This window comes from Dermacentor albipictus, chromosome 1, assembly GCF_038994185.2.
Source record: "Dermacentor albipictus isolate Rhodes 1998 colony chromosome 1, USDA_Dalb.pri_finalv2, whole genome shotgun sequence".
NCBI classification, from domain to species: Eukaryota; Metazoa; Arthropoda; class Arachnida; order Ixodida; family Ixodidae; genus Dermacentor; species Dermacentor albipictus.
This window is the reverse complement of record NC_091821.1, coordinates 67671673-67687731: the sequence shown is the minus strand read 5'-3', so window position 1 is coordinate 67687731 and position 16059 is coordinate 67671673. Positions and strand designations below refer to the sequence as shown.

The 16059-nt window shown below is 48.3% G+C and overlaps 1 protein-coding gene across 20 annotated transcripts in view; it reads left to right on the top strand.

The window, feature by feature from the left end:
• CaMKII (Calcium/calmodulin-dependent protein kinase II) overlaps window positions 1–16059 on the top strand; it is a 255507-nt gene that overhangs the window by 22262 nt on the left and 217186 nt on the right. For all 20 annotated transcript variants that reach the window (XM_065438258.1, XM_065438256.1, XM_065438253.1 and 17 more), the window contains exon 2: window positions 11715–11809. In XM_065438258.1, coding sequence (XP_065294330.1) covers window positions 11715–11809 — 95 coding nt within the window. The remainder of the gene's footprint in view (window positions 1–11714; window positions 11810–16059) is intronic.

Below are 16059 nucleotides of genomic sequence, written 5' to 3'. Positions count from 1 at the left end.
GACCGTTGTCAGGCGGATGCGTGCTCCTCTCGCGGCTCGGCCTTTGCCGGATATGGTGTTCACCATATCCTGTTGCAGTAGGGTATCTTGGAACTGCATGCACAGCGTTCTTTGATAAGCCACTCCTGAGTCCGATACAGACGTCGACGAAGTTCGAGTGCGTATAATTAGCCATACGCAGGCGTATTTTCGCTTAAGGCACACCGCGATTCGGACTGTGCAGCTCCCGGCACCTTACAGGAATAGGACACAGACAGCGGGAACTCTCCGGTCATTGCGTATGTTTTTCGCCTGTAGTCAGATGCGTGCCGACAAGAGCGCTCGTACGTACCTCGTCTCCCTGCTGCAGGGTAAGTAATCTACGCGCGCCGACGCGCACGGTCTTCGTGGGTGCCAAAACGGCGCTATAGGGGAGAAGGGTTGAAATCTGGGCCAGTTGGTACATAGAGAGAGAGAAAAACGTTTATTAAACGAAACAGTGTCCCGAGCGAGGCCGGGTATCACCCTAAGGTGGGAGGGCTCCTTAGTCCAGGAACCCTCTGGCTTCGACTGCCCTCTTGGCCCTGGCGACGAGTTGTCGCTGGTCTTCCAGGTCCCCGAGGGTTAGCTTGGCCTCCCACGTTTCGAATAGGTCGTTTGCTTCTATTGCTCGTTTTGCGTGCGTTTCTGGTTGCATTTCGCTGCCTTCCTGCCACGGGCATTCCAGGAGCAAGTGTGCCAGAGTGTCGGGTACGTTGCAAAGTGGGCAGAGGTAGCCGTGGAGCGTCGGGTAGAGGCGATGCATTATCGTTCCGTGCGTGTACGTATTACTTTGCAGGCGTCTAAGGATTAGGCTTTCTTCTCTGTCGAGTTTAGGGTGCGGTGGAGGGTACACTCGACGCTCGAGCCTGTAATACTTGAACGAAAAAAACCAGTCAAAAACACAAAGGACAAGAGGAGAAGATCACACCACAACGACTGGACTATCAACTGAGGTTTATTAGAATCGGTGTAGTCCCAGCAAGGCCAGCAGAGCATGCGCAACTGCATCATCACTAATCACATAGCATGAAAAGACAAGAAACGTTTCTATCGGGACCGACTTAGAAATTCAAATTCTTTTTCATGTAAGCGCACCGAGGTTGTACTAACGCAGTCATCGTCTAATAAACTGATGTAGTACGCTTCCAAGATTTGATGCAGTTGCGCATGCTCTGCTGGCCTTGCTGGGACTACACCGATTCCAATAAACTTCAGTTGATAGTCCAGTCGTTGTGGTGTGATCTTCTCCTCTTGTCCTTTGTGTTTTTGACTGGTTTTTTCGTTCAAGCTATAGGGGACTTTCGCGCCGTGCCCTCGCGTATGAGGCTGCCGTCTTTCGATTGCTCCCACTTTCTGCGTGACAGCGTGGCACTTCCGTGCTGTCGGAAAACCTTTGTGCGGGTCACGGCCCTTGTCTGGCGCGTCAGCGCTCCTAGAGACGGCGCTTCACACACGCGCCCACACACATACATTCACATAAATACACACACAGAGGGTAGGGTGAGTTGCCGCGGTTTGTTGGCTTCTCGAGAAGTCGCGTGCGCCGATGAGGCCGCGTGGAATGGGAGGGAGGGAGGGGGAAAAGTAGGAAAGCAGCGAGTTCCTTTGCGCGTAGTCTGTCGCGCGATAGCGGGCAGTCATCCGGTGGGAGGGCTATAGGCGACCGCATCGGGACGCTTGCGGCCATCGGGACGCTTGCGGCGCGTCTCCGCATATTCCTGTATCTGCACTCGCTGCTCACAGTGTGAAAGAAGCCGCGAATGCACGTTTTATCTAGGGTTGGCCAACTCTCCAGCGGACGAAGACGCGATGGGGGAAGGGGAAGGGGTAGGGACGGGGCGGCTGGCGATGAACGAGCCTCCCAGGTGCCAAGAGTCGCCAGTCTGTACATGAAACAAAGTTGAAAAAAATTTGTCAGTCTTACCGTGTTGCGGGTTACAACAAAGAAGTTGCAGTATGGATAGAGTACTGCGAACGAGTACTGTGTCAGTACTGCAACAGAACTGAAAACGAAATCGCCTATGTGTGTATGACAGTGGAATAGAACACAAAAAAAGAAGAAAGTGCAAACAAGCGGTCAAGCATTATAAAAAGAAAATCTGGCCTATGTAGTGCTATCCCCGTCCGCTCCCCCCCCCCCAAAAAAAAAAAAAGTTGGGACACGGGACATTTACTAAAAATTCGGGACTGTCCCGCTAACATTTAGGGGTATCACGCTCTCTACTACGGGTATCACGCTCTCTACCCTTCCCGTATTCTTCGCCTACGCTGTTATCGTAAACCTTAGGCAAACGAACAGGCCCGTGGACGGATGCCTGGTGCGTTGTCGGCGTGTATAGTCGTGTGCCATATGAGCTGCAACATGTTGCCTGTGGTTGAAGGGGCCCCAGGACTCCACGCCGGCGCAGAAATACGGAAAGTCAAACGTCATTCCGATGACTGGTATTTATGAAACGATTTTTTGTATGTCTGCGCTGACGTGTAGACTTGGGGCGTCTTCGACCTTGGGCACCGTGCTGCAGCTCATATTGCACGCGACTGTGCACGGGGTCGCCGTGTTATGCGGTGGCAGCAGTCTTCACGGGCCCGGCTTGCGCACGCGGCGCTGCAGTGTCAACCACACACACGCACACGCACACGCACACATAAGAGAGAGAGAGAGACTCCCGAAGGAGAACGCCTGGGCGTGACCCAACACGAACGTGCATGTATTTATTTCAAGCGGTTCAATGGCTTTATTGGAGGTGTCTTGCATAAGGACTTAGGGCCAGTAGGCATCGATTTTAGACCACACTGAAGCACCTCGCGTGACTGCTACGCGGGTTGAAAGGGAACCGAGGGCCTGATTTTATGCCCAAGAAATGTAGCAGAGTGAAGATGGTTACGTAGGAGGTAAACATGAAACAATGTACACATTGCTGTTGCATACAAAGTTCTTGTTTTTATTACTTTGGCTACTGTTCTGCGAACCGACTCCATGCGCTTATCGGAAACAGCTATACGACTTTGGTAGAACCAACGTTCCCGCGCAGACGCAGCTGCACGCAATCAGTCATCCGTTATTTTGACAGGTTCGTCGACAAACACGGCTACGGAAACCCACTCGCAAGGTTTCTGCGGACTGGGTTAAGGCTATATAGCATTTGCGGTTCGAAATCGCTGAAAATGTATTTTTAAATTCTGACAGTTCCATAATTTCTTCTCTTTCGGCACTGATGCGACAGTCCAGGTACATCTCCTCACCGACAGTATCGCATTATGCGCTAGGCATGCGCGATCCTTTGAAGCACTACTGTTTATAGTAAGCGAACAGAGCTTTCTGGAAGTGCAGGGATGCGCTGAAAAAGAAGAAAAAAAAAAACAGCTGGCGGGGGGCGGGGGTGGAGTGTGTGCGAACCTATATGCGACCCACTATTGTTTTCTGCATGAGTACATCAGTGAATTGGTGCATAAAGGCACTTACTGTTTTTGCAAACTTCTTTCATTTGTAGGATACGTTCTTAATGCTAGGAGCTGATTATGGCAGAGCTTTGATTCGGCTGTCAACGTATAGCTCCTTCGCCTTGTTAAACTGACTCCCACCTCCCTTCTTTTTTTTTTTTTTTAGGGGGGTGGGGTGGAAATTGCAGCATATATGCGATTTATTTGTTCTGATCAGCGAAAATGAATAAAAAAAATTCAAGCGTGTATTTTAATATTTCAGTTTACTTACAAGCATGTCAAACTTAGGTGAAATACTTTCATAGGTTAACTATTGCTTAAAAAATCCTAATCTGAGATTACGTCAGTGCCGTTGTTTGATATACCTGATTGTGTTAAGCAAAGTATATGTCGCAAAATACGTACTTGCGACAAACGGCATTAGCGTAAATCGGTCACCTGACACGTGACAAAGAAAATTCACTTAGTGCACTGGGCGGATCGGTTGTCGGCAAAGATGCAAGCCTCGTCCATCCCGTGGAAAAAGGAATTTTTTAATAGCTAAAATAAAGCGAAAAATGTGTTCTTGCGCAGCCGCACCTACACGTACAAATATATTTGCTCAAATACGTGTTGGGAAAAAAAGAATGAAGAGAAAAAATTTCGCCAGCAGGGCAGCTGCTGAGGAACGAGTCTTGCGCCATAGTCTACCTCGTTTCTGCAACGTCAAGGTGACTCCAGTATGTCTTAATTTCCTGTGGTCGTGTTAAGTCTCCTGGCTTGCTGCTTTTCGTGTCATAAAGGGTCATGCATGGCATGCAGTGGGTGAGGAGACTTAGGCAGGGACAATGTTACAGCAACACCTCGACACGTACTGTGCACGCGTGGAAGCCAGCAGGTTAGCAGATGTCGAATAAAATACGCACTGGCAATGCTCGAATAAACAAGCATTTTTTGCGGATGCACACTTCTGTATGTGTGATAGCTTTTTTTTTCTTTGCTTCCTTAAAAAAACAGGTTCGTTAACTATAGTTAGAGAAACTAAAGAAAAATATTAAACCAAGTTAAATCTAGATTATTCGTGTAAATTCTATATATATATATATTTTTGCGTGCCAACATATGACGTTGTTGCGTAGAAAATTTCCATCGAATGTCCTGCTGCTGCATCTCAATTTAAATTACTTGAGTCAAAACTGACGAGTTGACGTAATCTCCACGTGATCTCCCTCAGTGCCACTCCGCCATTTGTGAATCGGCCACTGCTGACGTCACATGAGGTACCATAGTCCAAAATAGGTGCTGCTACTCCAGCTTTCCGGTTTCGTCATTTTTTCGCTCACGAAAGCTCTGTTCTCATTACTAACGACGAATTCGTTATTACAGAAGCCTAATCTTTCAACCTAGCTTGACTTAAAGGGAAGCTCTAATTCGGTGACAACTCCAAATTTGCTATTCAAATACATGCCACATAAAGGTATTTCTTCGTTTTACAGCTGCTGGACCGATATGAATGAAATTTGTTGCATTTGGAAGAGCCAGCTAAATTCTAGCTACTCTAGGAAGCGACTTCCGATTTAGGGCCTACAATTTCTCACAAAATATTTGCGAAAATTGGCAAGGAAAGAACATATATTGAGGCACAAAGTGTACAAATTCATAACTCTTCACCAAAAACAGGCATCGCAGCTCTGTAAACAGCATCTGTTATAGCATCTCAAGTGGACAGATGTAATATATAAATATACAACTTACGCGGAATTGTTACAATGCTCTTCTGAAACAGAGGTTTGCTAAGCCACATAGGCGTCATACAGACCCATTTTAAACACTGAGGCAATGGATGCAGTTGAGGCAAGCAATGGACGCGTCACCACGTGACAAAACATGGCAGCGCCCACTGAATCGCAGCGAAAAGGGTCAGTGAGACGCCGCTATCATTTACATTGCAATGCAGCTGTTGTATGCGGAAAGTAGCGCTCGTAAAGTTCAGCTGTTTCAATACGCCCCCCTCACACGTTGTGTTGTTTTGTTTGTCGACGTTCGTCTGAATTTGGTGGCGCGGGTAGTTTCATCAGTCAAAAGTGGCGAGTTACGACCGCCAGATAATTGTTTAGCTGTTTTCGTGCGGCTACGCTGGCCAGCGGGCTTGGCGTCCGACGATGGGGCCACCATTCTACACCCAAAGCTTTTGTCTGCCTCCAAAGAAAGTATACTCCGTGCAGGGGTGCGATTCGACGCCAATATGCGTGACCTTTTGCTACATCGTGTTCCGTGTTGAAAGCTCGAAACGCTCAAGTCGAATGGCGGGGCATTTGAAAATACAACTCTGATGGGAGGCTACCAAAACAAATTTCGCGCCTTTGAGAACAAAATGACTGTTTTTAACGGATGTGGCATCACACTTTTTTCTTCCGCCGGAAGTGTTTCCTCGTCACACAGATGTACGCTAAGCCCCATGAACCGCTAGAGTTATTTATTTATTTATTTCAAAATACTGCAGGCAGCAATCGGCTGCGATCGAGCGATGTGTGGTGCGACTGCCTCGCTAATCGGCAGGTCGCGCGCGACAGGCTACGCGTGGGTGACGCGTGAGCGCGATTCACAACAGCTGCCGCACACAGCCCTCTCTCTGCTCATGCAGCGCTTTGTTTCCATACAGATGACGCGCGCTACTTTGGCGCCGTCTCGTAGCCACCGTCGCCGCAATGCGCGTCTTGCGCGGCACTACACCTTTAGTCTCACGCTTTCGTTTACCCTCCTCCTCCGCTTTCCTCCTCGTGCTCTCTTCGCTAGATCAGTCTTTCATCTCCCGCTGCGCACCGCTTTCGCTTTCATCCGTAACTGTGTTTGTTCGTTTGGTTACGAGGGACAATGCCGACGCTTGCCGCAGGAACGGGCGCCTAAGAGCTGCGTTCTAAAGAACACAATCTTGAGAAAAAAAGATAGCATGGCCTAGACAGGTAAATTGAACATTCTTTACGGCATATATATATTTAAAGATAATATACATACAGGGTGTCTGCAGCTAACTTGGACCAAGATTTTAAATATACTCAAGAGCTCTAGAGAAATCGTACCGACTACATAGTAGCCGTAGTCGTATGTACTTACGGCCAGTATTTTTTTCATGACGAAGTATTAACTAATGACTTTTAATTGGTGCACGTTTTAATTATTCCCTGAATCGCAAACATATCAATTACAAAGTTGTTGGGCACCTCAAATAACCTCCGAATCAAGCATTTGTTTAGTGCTCAGCTTTGCCTCGTTGGTTTCTCCGAGGAAAAGCAAAAGCGCGCGAAACAACCAAAATACAAAATAGGCGCTCGCGCGGCGCTACTCAAGCGCTCAAAAGCGAATAGCCACGGATACACCGCTTTTCTAGCGGCGGCAGCTCGATACAGCGGCTTCATGCTATGCGATGGTCGCGGCATCCAGAGAACACGCCGCTGACGCATTGATAAGCGTTGCGGAGCCTTGTACGATGCGGCGATAAGAATGCAGCCGTATATCTTTAAATGGTTGCTTGTAGGCGCTTGAGTAGCGGCGTGCGAGTGCGCATCTATTTCGCGTATTTCGCGGGCTCTTGTTTTTTTTTGGAAAAAACAACCAGGACCACTTCAGCACGAAATAAATGCTTGATTCGGAGGTTATTTAAGGTGCCCGACAACTTTGAAATTGATATGTTTGCGATTCAAGCAATAATTAAAGAGTTCACTAATTAACAGTAATTAATGCTTCGTGATGAAAAATATGCTTGCCGTAAGTACATACGACTACGGCTACTATGCAGTCGGTACGATTTCGCTAGAGCTCTTGGGTGTTTTTAACATGTTGGTCCAAGTTAGGTGGGGCACCTTGTGTGTGTGTGTGTGTGTGTGTGTCTATATATATATATATATATATATATATATATATATATATATATATATATATATATATATATATGTCTTTAGCACTTTGTTCCTGTGGTTAAACTCTTCACTGGTCAGTTCATCAGAACACGAGTGCCCCTTTGTCTGCGGTGGCTGCGGACAACACAGCGCAATTTTTTTTATGTAACTCTGGCCAGTTTTGTTTAGGACAGACCAACTTCCAGATAAAGAGAGCCGTCGTTTTCTACGAGGATGGGATGTCTGAGCTCTAACAAACGCTTTCGCCCTTTTCCGGACGTAGTCGTTGCCTTCATTTTACCGAAGAAAGAAGCAGAGAGAGATAACTTTTCATTGAACAAGTATGTGCGCGGTGCCTTGCAATGTTGAGAATTACCCTTCCGCTTGAGTCACGTCGGAGCTCCATTAATCACTCAATGGGGCATCGCCCCTGCAGGCCCCCGTGCGATGGTCTCTCTTTAGTTCTTGTTCACAAAGCACACGTGGACCACGCCTTTCTGGCGGTCTTATATTTGGAACGTTTATTGACCTTCTTAGCCGCACTCCTGCTGTCTACATCGGTGCAAACGTTGACTTCGCCATTGTCACGGCATGGTCTCGAGCAGTGAATAAACTTGTCCTTCTCCCGTGTGCACGACGTAAGTCGGTGTTTTGACGCGTGCTTTGTTATATTCATTGGCATTAAGGGGCCGGCTTTTTTGTTATCAACCAGCGTATGTATATATAAAAAGAAATTGGCATGGCTGAAGGCTTCTATGAATTTGGTTGCAGTGGGCTCTCGGTTATCCGTTCTTTTTCCTTTTACTTTTTCGGCGAATGACAGTAAAACACGATCAGGGCTGCCACTTGGTTTTCACAACCCTGGCTTTTCGGTCGAGCGTTTGCGCGTTTTTTTTCTTTTTTTTGTAGTTACTTATATTTTTGTTTTGTGTTACGTGGAATACATCATATATTACGAGTTACGGTCTTAAAGATAACTTGGCTTTCCGGGCTTCGAACGATGCGAAGCTCGCCGTGCGGCGCTAGAACATCATTTCTGACGTGGTCTATAGTTGAACAGCTCTTTATAAGCTTCTTCCACTAGTGCTGCTGTTCCCAGCGATGTATTTGCTTCGAAAGTAATGCGATAAAGCGGATGTCATACTAAAGGTCGACCGAATTCGTATGCCAACCTGGACGCTAACGGTAGGCAAGCAGTGTTGGAGCGAGCTTTCGCAATTGACCTCAGTGTCTCCGAACCGTGTTTGTCGCACTGGAAAGGCAGCCCACGGAGCGGACTGCCGAATGGGCACTTTACCGCTTCCATGAGGTGTTCATTTTTTGCTGCAGAAAGCCGTCCCGTGAAATCGAGAGCCTCCTAGAGCTCCATGTCTTGCTGGCTTTTCTAGTTGTGTTGCGAGGACGCTAATGAAAAAAAAAAAGGGGGGGGGGCTGTATCAGGGACGTAGCCGCAGCTGGTATACGTGAAACGTCCTGTGCGTGTTGTAAAAGGTGTATCGGCACTAGAATATGAGTTATGTAACCAAATAGACAAGTTGCATTTATTGCTGCTTTAGAAAGCTTACATGCCTAACTTGTTACTCTTCAAAATATTTACACCCTTTCGGGCCTATCCTGCCCAACAACAATGATCGTCATCTGTCTTGCCCGCATTTGCTTTTTTAACGCTGCGAGTCCGGTATACTTCCAAGTCACCAACGGCTTGCGCGTTATCAGCATGACACAGCATTATCGACAGGAAAGTAGCGAGCGCCGAGTTTTCAAGTAAGGCAATGCTAGCAAGGCAGATGACGATCGTGCTCTGCTCGAACCCTATTCGTAGGGGGTCAGTTTGTTTTGCAGAGGGTGTTTGTGCATTAGGGTGAACAAATTACCCCCTTACTGGTGGCACCCCGGGCTGCTCTGCGCCGCTCGACCCCAGCGCCCTCGTGGATGGTTGGGGCTCCTGCCTCAATCTCCCGTGCTTGCGCTCCCGATGGAGACGGACTCGTTCCGTTGTGGTCAAAGGGGTTGGATAACCCTTTGTCTTGCTGCCGGAGTCTATTTGCGCCATTTCTGCATGCTACGTGTAGAACGCAGGGGGGCCATGGATAGCCGAGGGAGCTTGAAATGTCTGCTACAAATTGCGCACTTGTAGCCCTTATAACTCGTGATGAGCACCAGTTTGAGTTTGATGAGTTATGTCTTAGGCACAATGAGTTCTCTCAAACGCAACCACTTCGGCTCGTATGGACTAACAGACTGCCGAGCAATGCCTCTCTGAATGCCGAGCGAGAGGCTGAATTGAGCTCCGATTGCGTTGTGCATGACGCGGTAACAGGGCCATCTATGCACACGGCATATGCATGATCGAGTAATGGCTTCTTTCCTATACACGATACCAAAGTAAGGTGCGTGGGGGAGTACGGTTGCAAATGTATAAGCGATAATAGCGCAACATGTTTTCGTTACATGCAGCTTTAGCAATCGACCCTTTCTGCCCGATTTTAAGGACGAAAAAAGCACGGTATATTCACGGCGCCCGCCGATGGTCGGCGGAGTGGGCGTCGCCAGCTAGGAAGCCTGTCACATTGCGAGAACTCCTGGTAGTCAATTGGTTCATGCCGACGTTGGCTCAGTGCGACAAACCTGTCCGCCGCCAACATTGCCTGCACGTCGTTCATCCAACCGTCAACGTCGGTGTCATGTTGGCATAGTGCACTATAGTACATAAGCCTAGAGAGCACTGCGGGGAGACAGTGCATCATCGCTTCGTGCCGCGGCCGCGGTTGTATTATTTTATGTCGCAGCCATGTATATTTTGCGCCGCTAAACTGTGGGTATTCTTAACCATGGGAGCTTCCGCCAGTAACGCAATGAGGCTCGCTGATCTCACCGCCGTTGCGTTATGTGGTCTAGCTCGTGCGGACTGACGCTGCTGTTGGATGCAATTGACGACGAGCTCTCCAACGCCATTGATAAGGTGAAAATTAGGTCGCTTAGTCGCGACCGTGGTGTAGTCTGTTTCTCCCGAATGTAGGACCTCTTCCTTATTTAACGGAGATTCGTCTATGGTTATCGCGCTGTAAGGCAATTTACTGTGTCATTTTAGTTTTAGCCCGCGCATATATATATATATATATATCGATACAGTCGTGCAGCGGTTGTGGTTTTGCAATCGCGACCAGCTACCGATAGCGTTTACAGGCGATGACCTGTCTATAGCACTTGCGATGGATCACAAAAGCTGTCCTTGTGTGCATGCGCAGCTTGCTAAAAACATTTTACAAAAACTGTCTTCTCCACAGTAAGAGGTTCGTCGGGGAGAATCCCGCTTTACTCGTCTCGTTTAGTGTATTGCAGGTAATAGCCTCCACGTTTAAAGAATTTACCGTGTATGTACAGCCGAGAGCGTTACCGCGACAGTGGTGTGCTTCTTTGCAAAATGAAGGCTGGATTAGTAAGCCGTTATCAGATCTGGGCTCTTTCTCGATTGCACAGTCAAAGCGTATGATACATGTATGCAGCATACAGTGCGCGCGCCGCATGCAGAACGCTGATAATCATTACATCGTCCAAGAACGGGGGGTCTACGTGGCAAATTGGACACCACTGCGGCGGTGAAAGTCGGAGCCATGGAGAGAGCAAGCATGAATATCGGCTGCCACATAGTTTCCTACAATGTACTAGAGGTTGACTCCGGCGCTGCAATCGTTGAGCCACCAGGGGGATGACGGGAAGTACATGGATTTGTCTGATTTTCGTGCTTATGGATTCAGACCTTCCTGTGGATTCGTTTATTACGCTTTGCATGCCTTCATATGGTGGTACGGCGCACATTTCAGTCGGGAGCTTTGTAACTCGGAATAAAGCTAAGGTTGCTTGTTAACTACGCGATACTGTAGTGCCCCGGGGATTGTGTAGTTAGCTGCCAAAACTGCAATGAAATCGATTTTCGAAATTGGTGTCTGCCTTCAAAAGAGTTGTGCAAGCATTTTTCGTCTGCCCCGCCAGAGAACGGCGGGTCGCGATGTTTATGTGTGCAACGTGCGATGGAGCTGCTGCGGCACGTTGGCAATAACAAATGGCCCATACGCGCGTCAGTCACGGCACGCTTTCTTCCACGTGTTATTTCATACATGTGACTTCCATTGCAGCGTCTCCCATAGCCCAGATGTATCTTTGCACACAAGACGTCGTTATTAGAAGAAAAAAAAAACATATGGTAGTCCTCACCCACCGTATGACGGCGACGGCTACGGCATTTAGCCTGATAAGTATTAATAAAAAAAAGACGGAAACATGCACGTTTAATCACGAATTATTTCCATGCGCATAGTCATGGTCACTGTTACGATCGATTAATTGGCATTTTTTTCTTGTTTATCTCTTCCGCAGAGGTGCATTTTCAATTGTGCGACGATGTGTCCAGAAGTCAACGGGGCTCGAGTTCGCCGCCAAGATCATCAACACCAAGAAGCTGTCGTCAAGAGGTGAGCCTCCTTGGCGCGCGGCTCTGTGTGTAACCTTGTTGTGCGACGGGAGGCGGTACCGGCAACAGCCGCCTATGTTCTCCCGCCGCAATAAGGTAGTGTCGCGTGTGCTTTGCACTTTTCATTTTTCCTTCCATCAGGTCGGCTCGGTGACGTATACTTGCTTTTTTTACTGCCGCGCTGAAATATGTCCAACTTCCGAAGACGACCTTACTATAGTAGGATACCTATGTAGAAAAGCACTCGCGGCGGCTGCCTAAGCGCTGACAAGTGCCTTTTTTTTCTTCGTTCCTTTTATAATTATTACTATTATTATTTCGTTTTCTCTTTCCATGTAGGCTGATGTTGCTGTGCCAGTAAATGTAGCTGCGTCCATTGTGTACCTGCCGCTGGCAAGACAAATGGCCCGAAAGATTTCTCGCGTTGTGCGTTATGTGGACAACCGAGGCTCTTCCGGCAGCGGATAGCTTGTGAAAAATGCCTGTGTGCGACCCTTCGGTGCCACGTTTACCTTGGGCAAGGCCGGGAACGTCTTTTGTTTCCGTTGTCGCTTGCCTTTACCGCGTTGGAATGCTGTCGCTGGCTTCTTTTATTTATTTAAGTATATTTTTTGGTATTCGCCACTGCGGTACGAGCGCTAACATATAAATGAACACATTTCATAGTAAAATATTTTTGCGCGCACTTTGAACACATTTCGCTTTCCGTCTGTTTTGACTACATTGACCGCAAATTCGTCCGCTTTCCGCAAGCGTGAACTACAAGTCCCCTTTTACTTTTTGTTTCGTGATTTTATGTTAATGCTACTAGTACTAATATTTTTATTTTTATAAAGGGCCGTCTCGGAACGTTGCTTCGCGCTGCGACGTGGTAGTGGCATAAAAGCCGTTTGCGAGAGCGCCTTTGTGGTGCAAATGAGTAGCGTCCGCACGCGCCATTGTTTCCCTAAGCCCGCCGCTATTGAGAACCCGCTTGTCATCGCGCGCGCTCATCTTTATCACGAAGCTGCTGGGGCCCGTAAATCCACACAGAGAAACGTGCACAGTATACGTTTAACGCGGGCTTTTCGACCCCGATCTTCTTCGGTGCTCCCAACCTTCCGCGGCATGCAATGAATGGCCGGATTAATTTTATTTGCCCCGCTGCTGATAGAACTATATAGCGGCCAACGCGAATGATTTTATTTACTTCATCTCCTTTATTTATTCTCTTTAAATTTGCCTGCGACTCTTCTCCGTCAAGCAGTCACTGTAGCAGGCTGGTCTTATAAAACTTCGCGTCATGGAAAATAATTGGATGCTGTGACTTTCAGCTACTTTTTTCTGCGACCGTCGTCACATTCACTAGTGCCGTTGGGACGGCTGCGAGTAAGAAACAAGGGGGGGGGGGGCACAGCAGTGCCTGAGCGAGCGTATTGTGCGCCTCAGGGGCGCGCAGCGGGCGTGCTGGAGCTCGTAGTCATCCGGCCGTCGCGGTAGCGTCGAACTTTCTGACGCGCAGCGCGATGCTGTGGGCGTGTGTGCCGCATACTTCGCAATGTAGCTTCGCCATGATGAAACTCTCAGGGTGGATGTAGTTTATTTACGACTGCAGTTTTGTGGCAGACGTATAAAGGTTTACAACCGCAGGGCGGTCTAACCGGTATGGCCTATGTAATGCTCCTGTCGTTACGTACCCCCTTTTGTTTTGCAGAAGTATATTGTGAACGCCTGACAATGAACTCGCAAGAGTGGTCCTTTGAAAACGGCTCTCAGGATCCTGTTGCGAGTAGATGAAGTACCACCGCGTGTACGTTCTCTATCGCAGCGTCGGAAGCGGGGGCAGGCGAATAGGGACGTACTCGGTCAGTGGCTGCGCTTCCGTAAGGAGTCTTGCACGAGAACGTCAGCGAGCCATTTGATCGCAGTTGTCGAACTTATCGATGTACTCGATTCGGGATTGTTTCAAGAACGTGTGACAGGGAAGGGAAGGAACAGTCACAGGCCATGAGTTAGTAGGCTACCAATCTGGAGCTTTGTATTTTGGAAGGTCAGCCCGGGGTCCTTTCAGCATTTAGTTTAAGTACCACCTGCGGCGTTCAGTAGCCGCGCGGCGCCGTTTGATCGGCGCAGCTGGGAAGGACCACTGCTTCCCGCGGTACGTCACTTCATGCGGAGATTGGCTATCCATACAGCCGATCACAACCGAACAGCGGCGGTGTTACTTCATTAGCTCACACAGGTTTGGCTGAATGTTTTACGCGCTTTTCACAAGGTGCCACCGGATCTATGTCCATCGTTCACCATTTCATCAGTCTGACCTGACCACACGCTCATGGTGGTCTGATCGCACTCGCAGGAACTCACACTGGACGTGGCAACCAGGAAGGGTCATCTCAACGTAGTCGTCGATAAGAAATACGTAAACAGCACGTTGGCATGGTGCCACAAGCACTTGCTGGGGCGAAAATCTCGCGCTTTAAGATTTACCGTACGGCTGCTGCTACAACAACAGCAACAACAACAACAACACTGCACGTAGTTCAGTGTGCAAAATTCAGTGGACATATTAGAATTCAGTGGACATATTAGAATATGTCCACATATTAGTGGACATATTAGAGCGTTCTGCCGCAAAATATCGTCATAAAAAAAAATTGTATGGATTGCGGTTTGAGGTCACAGGCTCTATAGGCAAACCACGTAACCGTATCAGTTCGCTTCAACCCGTGCAATGGGTAGGCCGCGTACCGTGAGGACTCCGGAAGAACACCGTAGTGAACATAAACGGGAATGTGCTCGGCGACGGCGGGCGGCATGTAATGCGGGCGAAGATCGTGCCGCAAACGCCAAGCGTGTGCACCTTTGGTTGAATCCCCCTTACCAACTTCACTGCCATCGTAATGGTGGGCGTGATTTCAATATAGGCGTGTCTCGACCCGACGGAAGGTGATTCGTGGCGTTTCTCTTGGAACGGTTCACTATTCAATGTTACACAAACATCAGTGTGGCCACGATGCGTCATCGGCCATGTATAGACCTCAAATTGGCCCAGAACCTTTCTACTGTCGCCACAGAGCCACTGGCCATATATCATAGCGAAGATACAGCGATAGTCACTTTGGTGAGCAAATAATAAATCCGAAACAGCAAATAAAATAACGTTAAAAATAAAAGAAAGCATCGAATATGCAATTAATAAAACAGCAAAAAAGAGTGAAAACAATAAAATTCATTATGGTGTGCGTCTTTTATTTTCAATCAAAATATATATTATGAACATATTTATCATCATATATATATACAGCTCTGCTGGCCGTCCACCTTCACAGAGTGGAATGGCTGATTTTTTTTTGTGATTACTATCACTAATTAAAAATCTACAGGCACGATTACCAAAATTTACAAGCACTAGACGGTTTCAGTACCAGAGTAGTCTGCTTCAAAATTCAGCTTAAGACGTTGCTTATAAGACATTTTAGTACAGCGCTCATGTTGGTTTATTCTGTTTAGTCGTGGTTTCGAAGTTCGCTGCCATATTCCGCTACTCCACCAAAATTTAGATTGGCCTGTTCCATGCTGCTTCAAAATTAAATTTTATCTGCTCCAGATTGCTCCAGATTGCTCCAAAATGAAATTTAACGTGCTCCAACGTGCTCCAAAATGCAATTTTACTTGATCCGAACGTTGCCACAAGATTACTTTGTGCAGTACCACCACTGCAGTCCTGTCATGTGGGCACAAAAAAAGGCGGGATGAGGTCGTTCGGCTGGATCCCGCTGCGGTTGGTCGCGCTGCTTCCACTGCAGGATGCGGTGCGCATAGCTTCCCGGTCTGGCTTACCGAAGCCAAGAGCCAGCACTGGCTCTGCAGGCTGCTGCTGCAAAGACGGCCCACACCGGGACCGGATCGATAGCGTCCGGGCCCCGCAGCGTGCGCCCTAGCGGCTCCGGCACGGCGTTCGCTCGCCTCAGTGCACATGGTCGCGCGCTGCCCCTCGCGTGTGTTCTTCGCTGGACCCGTGAGCAGTCAAATAGCGCCGAGTAGGGGAGGCTGCGGTTCCCTCTCGAGACAAGGCCGTTGCGAGTTGGAAGCTTGACGGAACAGTGCAACCGCTTCGCAGTGGGGGGAAGGGGGGGGGGGAAGTGCGCAGTTTTGTAATATCGGTAAAGCGCCCCGAGTAGCTGCGAGGCGTGATCTCTCGGTGAGGCACCAATACACCGCGAAAGAAGCGGGAATAAGCGCTTAAGCTTCTAGCTTTCCCGTGCTCTC